The 8,794-nt window shown below is 35.4% G+C and overlaps 1 protein-coding gene across 4 annotated transcripts; it reads left to right on the forward strand.

Annotated features, from left to right (window-relative positions):
• Positions 1–737: 737 nt before the first annotated feature.
• Positions 738–8,517, forward strand: LOC112031059 (protein RRC1). Of its 4 annotated transcripts, XM_065765814.1 has the most exons (8): positions 738–982; positions 1,369–1,457; positions 1,576–1,711; positions 1,882–1,927; positions 6,765–6,824; positions 6,927–7,079; positions 8,074–8,193; positions 8,302–8,517. In XM_065765814.1, exons 6-8 carry the CDS (start codon positions 6,987–6,989, stop codon positions 8,500–8,502), a joined length of 414 nt encoding a protein of 137 aa, XP_065621886.1. In that variant the 5' UTR covers positions 738–982; positions 1,369–1,457; positions 1,576–1,711; positions 1,882–1,927; positions 6,765–6,824; positions 6,927–6,986; the 3' UTR covers positions 8,503–8,517. The 4 variants fall into 4 exon arrangements, with proteins under 4 accessions (XP_065621886.1, XP_065621887.1, XP_065621889.1 ...); XM_065765815.1 differs by lacking the exon at positions 1,882–1,927; XM_065765817.1 differs by lacking the exons at positions 8,074–8,193; positions 8,302–8,517 and having other exon boundaries at positions 740–982; positions 6,927–7,001.
• Positions 8,518–8,794: the final 277 nt, after the last annotated feature.

An 8,794-nucleotide genomic window follows, 5' to 3' on the forward strand; every position in this document is an offset into this window, starting at 1 on the left:
GTGGTGGGTTGTAGATTGGTGGGTGGTGGTTCGATCTAGAGGCGGTAGCAATCTCGATGCTTGATCTCGCCAGCGTGAGCTGGACGGCGCGTCTGGGCTTAGGGCGGCGGTCTAAGCTCGATGGCGCGAGCTCGATCTCACTCTTTCTTCGTCGGACTGAAGCTTGGTCTGTGGTTCGTTCACCATCTCTCTCTCTCTCTCTCTCTCTCTCCCTCTGTGCACGTATGAGGCTCGGTTCGGAAATAATTTAAAGTGAAAATAGAAATGTAAAATCATTTCCGAGTCAAAGCCATCTTTTTACAGTCAAAGGAAATAGTTTTTCAAAAAATGCAATTTTTCATGCACAACCAAACACATAGTTTTATTGAAAATGATTTCCTGAAATGGTTTGAAACCAAAACAAACGGACCCTTAGTAAAATTATGACATGCTTTTGTGTTAAAATATCATTCTCCAAATTGATTAAATATCTCAAAAATACATAAATTTTTTTTTTTTTTTTTTAGAAAGAGGATATAAAGTTTATATGGGATTTTAAAACAACCAAATTAGGCTAGTTATTTTTTTGCTTTAACATAGACATGGTAACCAATATTGTATTTTCTAAGTATGATTAAAATTAAGAAAATAAACCCTAACCCTTTCTAATAAACATACCAAGAGGTGTAAAACCAGAATCAAATTACAAAATCACATTCCTTTAGAACGTAAGGACTAAGGCGTCCTTCTCAAAAAAAAAAAAGAAAAAGAAAAAAGGATTAAGGCGTCCAAGAAGGATTAGGAAAAGAAACTCGCTGAAATTAATTTTAATTCGGTTGTTGTCTGTCTCTCTCTCTCTCATATTTCAGTACCACCCTCTTTCTTTTTTATTCCGACCCGACTCGTCTGGACTCACTCTCTCTCTCTCTACCTCTCACCCAAGCAAACACAAACCCTGCAAAAACGGACACTGATTCGAATCGCTCAACTCGCCGCAAACTCGGTTCGTCCTCTTACTTTTTCGTTACCTTCCTCTTTGTTCCTTATCATTATTCATACCACTACACTCTTCTACTCCTCTTCTCTATTATATATAGATATATATATATATATATATATATATATTTTTTTTTGGGTCTGGGTTTTCTTTCAAATGCTTCAGAGTCCAAACCCTAGTTCTATTAATTGATTTCTAGCTCACTGTTTTGAATAATTTTGTTAGTTAGGTTTTTTGATTTAGAAACTTGTATGCTTGTTTGATGATTTTGGTTGAAAATTGGATTTTTAAACCCTAGTATCCGATTGGGATTTTCAATTTGAATTTTGATGCATTATAGTTTATGGATTTGTGAATTTTTTTTTTTTTGTTGGGTGCGTTTGGTTTTTTAGAAGGTGATGTAAAGATGAGTTCTTTCTCTATCACGCGGAAAAAGACGCCTTTCCAAAAGCATAGAGAGGAGGAAGAAGCAAAGAAAAAGGTATGGCTTTTGATTAACACTGTTAAGTTGGATTTTGATTATAAAAAAAAAGAGAGGTTTGTTTGTTTATTGATTTATTGTAATGGGGTTTTGTTTTTTTTTTTTTTGTTTTTTGCAGAGAGCTGAGGATGAAACTGCGCGTTTGTACCAAGAGTTTGTGGAGTCATTTCAAGGTGATACAACACCTGGTTCGAAGTCTTTTGTTCGAGGAGGAACTATCAATCCCAATGATAAAGTGAAGATTGATTCTGAAGGTTAGTTTCATTGGAAAAAAAGCCTACATTTTCTTTCATTACTACTACGATCGTTTCAGTATGTTTATTATTGTTTTGTTTTAAAACTATGGATACATGAATAGTTTTTCTATTATTATGGGAACACATTAATAAAAGTATGGGCCTTTTTATTCATTCGCGGATGGCAGGTGAAAAGTCCAAAGATGGTGTATCTGTTCCAAAGAAGGGAAGTAGGTAAAGAAATACTTTTGATTAACCATGTTGCAATGCTATTTTGATCAGGCATCATAAGTAAGATAATTGTTTGGCCATGATTCCGTCAGCCTTCTTTTGTCTTAGGCTTGTATAAGTAAGAAGACGGGGGGAGTATTTTGGTAGAGTCTATTAAGATGTCCTTTTTTTTTTGTCTTGTTTTTGTTTTGTTTTTAGAAAAAGGGAAAATCTGATAAATATATTTGAGAAAATGAACTGAAATTCTAGGTCTCATTTTTCTTCACTCATATTCTTTCACACGTTCATGTATTTATGTATGTATTATATGATTGAGGCAGCATATAACTTAGACTTGTGGATTATAAAACCCATTATCTACCTCATTGCGAGATTCTTGGATTTCTGATTATTATTATTTTTTTGGGTCAAAGATTTGTTTGAATTTTGAACCTCATTACTCACATACAACAAGTGTTTTTTTCCCTGGACGCCTAGTTGTTAATTGAGCGGGGAAAATTTTCACTTCAAAGCATCAACTATGTTGTATTCTACTTTGAGGTCATTCACTGGCAGCACTAGCATATTGGTATTAGATGATGGAAGAATATGAACAGCCTTCCAATGGGTGGAGGGTGAGGCCTGGGTTCAAAACTGATTAGGTGTGTGCAACTTACCAATAAAAAATTATAGATATACGAATTTTCTTCATTGATAAAATGTAGAATTAAACATTGGAAGAAAATGATTTTTGTATTGATGAATTAACATAATTGCAAAATAGTATGATAATATCATCTTACAAGGTATCACCATAGAGTTCCAAAATGAAAATATCTGGCTCTGCCATTCACTGTACACCTATTATGAATTTTTACTTGTGATCTATATGAAGAGCAACTCCAACTTTGGTTCTTGTAATTCTTTAGAAGTATTACATTTTTGCCTTTACATTTCATTCAGCATTTCAATATTGCTATGAAGGGTGTAAAACTTCATGGGATTTTACCTGCTTCCTCCTCCTCCTAGAGGTTGTTTATGAATAATCAAACTAACTACCTATCAAAAAAAAAAAAAAATCAAACTAACTGTAAATATATTTCTTTGTATTTTATTGATTACTTTTATATCTTTCGTAAGTGTTTGTGTTCAATGGGTGATTTCTATGTTGATATCTCTCCTTTTTATATTATTTTTATTTTCTAATCTTCTGAATTCTCTATTTTACATAACTGTTTAATGTAATTGCGAATGTTCTCAGTTAATTTTTTTTTAATTCATTGATTTAATTGTGCATATTTCATAGATTGATATGAATTGTATTCACCATGGCAATCGGTTGAAGAGAAATTTTACTTAGATATGGTTTTGAATTGTAAAACGACAGTTTGCTATCACATGTTCTTTCTTAATCTCAAAAATTATTTCCCCCCTTGAAATATTTGTTATAAAATAAACTTATGATCTTTGGACTCCTAGTGTAAATTGAGGAATCTTGTTTATGGCCTCAGAGCTTTACCTAAGGTTGGAGGTTTCCATAGGCTTTCATACTTTTGTCCTAATACAGGAGTTGGATGTTTATAAAGGCTATCATGGTTTGAGAATTTCAATTGTAAAACAACAGTGTGCCATCACATGATCTCTTTCTTAATCCCAAAAATGATTTTTCCCCTTGAAATAGTTTGTTATAAATAAATCTTATGATCTTTGGCTTCCTAGTGTAAATTGAGGAATCTTCTTTATGGACTCAAAGCTTTACCTAAGATTGGAGGTTTCCATAGGCTATCATAGGTTCTCTTCTCCTAATATGGGAGTAGGATGTTTATAGAGGCTATTATGATTTGAGAATTCCATGCAAGTTTATTTAGGCACCATCTGTAGCTTTATAGGCTTTTGACAGGAAGTGACAATACTGATTCTTGGAGCTAAGTTATATATTATGTTCTCATTATAAATCTAAGGAGGGTGGTGGATCAGGCTGATGATTTATATTTTCAAGGTCTGGAGTGTTGTTGAGAATTTTCAATGTGAGCCACAAAAAATTGCTGTTTTGAGCATGTTTCCATTTGAAAATAGTATGTATATAACTACACACATGCGCGCACATTAGAGTATATTTGATCTTCTTTGAAGCTATCATAGGCTTGAAAGTAAATGTTGGTAAGTGTGAGATTGTGCCAGTTGGTGAGGTTGGGTTTTTGGATGCTTTGGCCCACATTTTATGTTTTAAGGTTGGCTGTTTGCCCATGACTTACGTGGGTATGCCTCTGGGGGCTCATTATAAGGATTCTTCGATTTGGAACCCTATTATAGAAAGAATGGAGAAAAGCTCTCAAGTTGGAAGCGGCTATATCTATCAAAAGGGGGTAGGCTTACTTTATTGAAGAGTACTTTATCAAGCCTTCTCACTTATTATTTATCTTTTTTTACTATTCCACAACATGTGGCGGACAGATTAGAGAGGATCCAGAGGAATTTCCTATGGGGGAGATCTACTAATGTATTTAAGTATTCACTTGTTGCTTGGAAAAAGGTTGCGTGGCCGGTGGAGGTAGGTGGTTTGGGGATCCGGAGGATTGGGTTGTATAACCAAGCTTTATTAGGGAAGTGGCTTTGGCGCTTTGGGAAGGAGGCCACACACTTGGCGTCAAGTCATAGCCTCCAGATATGGGGAAGGTAGTGGTGGCTGGTGCACTAGAGCTGTTATAGGAACACATGGCTGTGGGATGTGGAAGAACATTAGGAAGGGGGCGGAGAGTTTCTTTGGTCATGTGTTGTATGTGGCAGGAGAGGGTTTTCATATTCGGTCCTGGCATGATCCTTGGAGTAGTCCTACTCCTTTGAAAGAATTATATCCAAAATTGTTTGCTTGCACCATGCATAAAGAAGCTAGGATTTTTTATATGGTTGACATTGCACCTAATGGGGGTGATAGAAGCTGGAACTTACTCTTCCGCCGTGAGTTTTAGGATTGGGAGACAGCAAGGTTTTATGCTTTCTTTGCGCATATCTCATCCAAAATACCTAGGGGGTGATAATACCATGGTTTGGCAATTGAATCATAGTGGTGTCTTAGATGTGCGTTCTTTTTAGAAATCATTATTGAAAGCTCTGTCAGTTTTTTTTCCCTTGGCAATGCATTTGGAGTGTTAAGGTCCCTAGAAGGGTGTCTTTTTTCTTATGGATAGCTGCTAGAGGTGGGATTCTCACAATAGATAACCTTGTTAAGAAGAACTTGCCTCTTGTTAATTGGTGTTGCCTATGTCAGTGTGAGGAGGAAACCGTGGATCATTTATTACTACATTGCAGGTTTGTCAAGTTTGTCCATACCTTGTGGAGTGAAGTCTTCTACTTGTTTGGGGTTTAGTGGGTGATGCCGAAGACGATAGTCTCACTACTTTCTACATGGTGGAATTGGTTGGTCATTCATTCTTCTAATGTTTGGAATATGATGCCGGCATGTCTTATGTGGTTAACTTGGAAGGAACACAATGCCCGAATGTTTGGGGACACTGAAAGAACTGTGGACATTTTGAAGTCTTTACTAAGACTTTTTTGAGTGGTCTCGTATTTGGGGTTTTACGCATTGTACTTCTTTGCTTGACTTCATTAATTCTATTAGCCTTTCCCTTTGTTCTGTTTGTATCCGCTTTTTTGCAGTGAGTTTACTATCGTAAACTCATTGTACTTTTCTTATCAATTAAGTTTTTATTACCTATCCAAAAAAAAAAAAAATTTATTTGATCTATAAAATGTTTAAATTACAAGTTTTTGTACTTTAAAATTATGCATAAAAGATGAGTTTCCAAATTGAATGGTAAATAGCATCCGATTTGACACAAAATTTGGCATGTGTTTAGAACATAGAGAACATGTAATCTAATGGTGAGATTTTTAAAATATATATCTAATAAAAATTTATTAGGTGGTGTAATATTGCTAAAAGTTACACATGTTTATTATAAAATGCTGCAACTGTATATCTAGAGATTGTTTCACATTTTTTTGGATGCTGTTCATGATGGGAGTTTAGAGATTGTATTTTGTGGTATGTTCTATAAATTTGAGGTTCTTCATAGAAAAATATGACTTTGGTTCAAGAATATTATTTTTGGTGATTGTGATTAGTGTGTGAAGTTCTCATATCATGTTCCTATGTGGTTTGCGTGTGTCACACTAGCTGATCTGTCAGTTGACCACTCAACTTGGTTCTTCACCAAATCTATTAGAATAGAGTTTTTTTTTTTTTTTTTTTTTTTTTAATTTTTTTTTATAATTATTTATTTATTTTTTATGGTATTCAACAGACCTCCTGCCACTTATGCTGTTGCTGAAGTGGTTGGGCAGGGTTGGGAAAGGTCTTGGGTGAAAATTTTGAATTAACTCAACTGAGACTAAATTCCAACTGAGTCCTTGTATCAACTGATTGTTGTTGGCTACAAACCCTAACTCATTTCTCTAAAGTATCCATTTTCATAATTTGTGTCTAATGATATTATTAAAAAAAAAAAAATTGTGTCTAAGATATTGGCCTTCAGCCTAATGCAAATTTCCTTCTCTGGGCTTATGACTGGTTGTGTCAAAGGCTTAGGACATGAGGCACGACAGAGGAAAAATTGGGTTAAATCCTTACCAATTATATAAAATAAAATAAAACAGTGGTTTAGTTGTTTACCTTGTAGAAATGCTAGAAGTTTTTCATGTCTTTGAGGATTGAACTATAGCTTAGTGGTCAATCTGACATTTTATGTCTTCTCTTTTATCTTTTTAAATTATTGTCTGCAAAAATGTTTTGGCAATGTACCTATCAAAAAAGTCTGTTGGCAATGTGAAACTTTGTTCTTGATTTGTCTTTTTGCAGGTATGTTCCATCTTTCTTACCACCTCCTATGGCAGCTAAGGGAAAGAATCTGAAAAGAAAGTTAGTAAATTAATGATGGGAGTTATTATTATTATTATTTTTAGCATTTATAAGTCATCACTGGAATCTTTAAGTCTAAATCTTTTGTATTTCAATCTGTAGAAGGAGGAGGAGAAGCCAAAGGAAAAAGAAAAAGGGAAGTCTCGTAACATAGATCATTTTATGGAGGAGCTGAAGCATGAGCAAGAGATGAGGGAGAGGCGAAATCAAGACCGTGAACATTGGCGTGATGGGCGCCAGAATGAAAATTCTGCTGTAGGTGTTTTTCCCTGCTAGCTTCTTTCAGTCTTTTGAAAAAGGCAATCGCAAGATTTCTGCCTATTTATGTATAATTTCATCACTGTTTTAATTGTCCATATGTATTTTTTTTCTTATTGTGTTTCTAAAGTAGTTGAGCTAAATTGTCAGAATGTCAGGGTAGAGTTTGGAAAATATGTTAATTAATGCACACTGCCAAGAGCCTTGTAGCTCAACAGGCAGCTCTTGGTGTCTCTAATGCAGGCGTCTAGGATTCAAGTCCCCTTTCTCAATTATTGAATTATCAAAAAAAATAAAATAAAATACATGCACACATCACACTCTTGAATATCATTTGTGTATTGTTTTCTTAGCACAAGAGGATGGAAAAAATTCCCCATTCCGTTTGACCCGCCCTATCCCGTGCAGGTTCTCCCTGCCTTGAGGCTTGAATAGGTGACAAGGCAAGGCCGGGTTTTGCTTGCCTTGCCCTGTCTGCCCGGGCCCCCACACCCCCCCCCCCCCTCAAATGTGTATTTTTATGTTTTTATTTAATATATATTTAAAAATATATATATATATATGTATATATCATTTAATCTTTTTTATACATATCATAGCTATAATTTAATTTTTTGTACTTATTATATTACTGTCCCCCAAACACTTGCTTTCTCTCTCTCTTAGACTGTCCCTCCTCTTTCTAGTTTCATCTCTACCTCATTATTATGGAACCCACATCATTAAGGGTTGAATTATACTGGCAACTGGCCCCACTCTTGCCCCGTGCTGGTTTTTCTCACCCTGATTCCTGAAGAGGAAATGGGGTCGGTATGGGGCACCCCTGATCTGACTCCACCCTGCCTCGTTGCCATCCCTAAGCACAGAAATCATCATTTTGAATTCCTTTGCGCCACGTAATCTGTACTTACACGTACTGAATTCTTTGCATCAATTTTTCATCTTCAGTTTGATTAAACATACATGAAGCTTATTAAGTTACTGTTTTCAGCCATCTAGTCGCTTTGATGAACTGCCTGATGACTTTGATCCAAGTGGAAAGCTTCCTGGATCATTTGATGATGGCGATCCACAAACTACTAATCTCTATGTTGGAAATCTCTCACCTCAGGTAAGATTGTTATCTTTAAATCTGTGGTATCTTTACTTTCTAATAATCTGTTGCTTCGAAAATAATAACACATCAAGTTCATCTTTTTTATTCTCTTAATAATTCTAGGTGGATGAAAATTTCCTTCTACGGACTTTTGGAAGATTTGGGCCTATTGCTAGTGTGAAGATAATGTGGCCTAGGACTGAAGAGGAGCGAAGGCGGCAAAGAAATTGTGGCTTTGTGGCTTTCATGAATAGAGCTGATGGACAGGCTGCAAAGGATGAAATGCAAGGTCTGGTTCTTTCTAGCTGTTCATCTTTCCTATAATTTGGATGATTGCTCTCTAATCATATTACTTGATATTCTTAGTGGCTTTGCTTCCTATGCTGATAAAATTATTTTTAAGTTTAACTAAGAAAGTGTGGGTTTGCCTTTGTAGCAAATAATATCTTCCATTTGTCTCTCTTGAGCATGAAGTTTCCCACAAAGCTAAAAGTGCAGTTACTCCTATGTGTGTGCCTATGTATTTATTTATATGTTCAGAACTTTCTTCCCTTGTTATCATGGTTGCTTGCATCATGAAGTGGCATGATTGTGATTCCTTGTAATATGGATGTGA

The sequence above is a fragment of the Quercus suber genome, unplaced genomic scaffold (genome assembly GCF_002906115.3).
Source record: "Quercus suber isolate HL8 unplaced genomic scaffold, Cork oak 2.0 scaffold_655, whole genome shotgun sequence".
NCBI lineage: Eukaryota > Viridiplantae > Streptophyta > Magnoliopsida > Fagales > Fagaceae > Quercus > Quercus suber.

Bases quoted from the DNA above. Each gene is read 5' to 3' on its own strand.
- LOC112031059 (XM_065765814.1), top strand. From the start codon at position 6,987: ATGGAGGAGCTGAAGCATGAGCAAGAGATGAGGGAGAGGCGAAATCAA. The intron at 7,080-8,073 runs GTAGGTGTTTTT...TACTGTTTTCAG, and splicing joins GCCAGAATGAAAATTCTGCT to CCATCTAGTCGCTTTGATGA. The intron at 8,194-8,301 runs GTAAGATTGTTA...TAATAATTCTAG, and splicing joins TTGGAAATCTCTCACCTCAG to GTGGATGAAAATTTCCTTCT.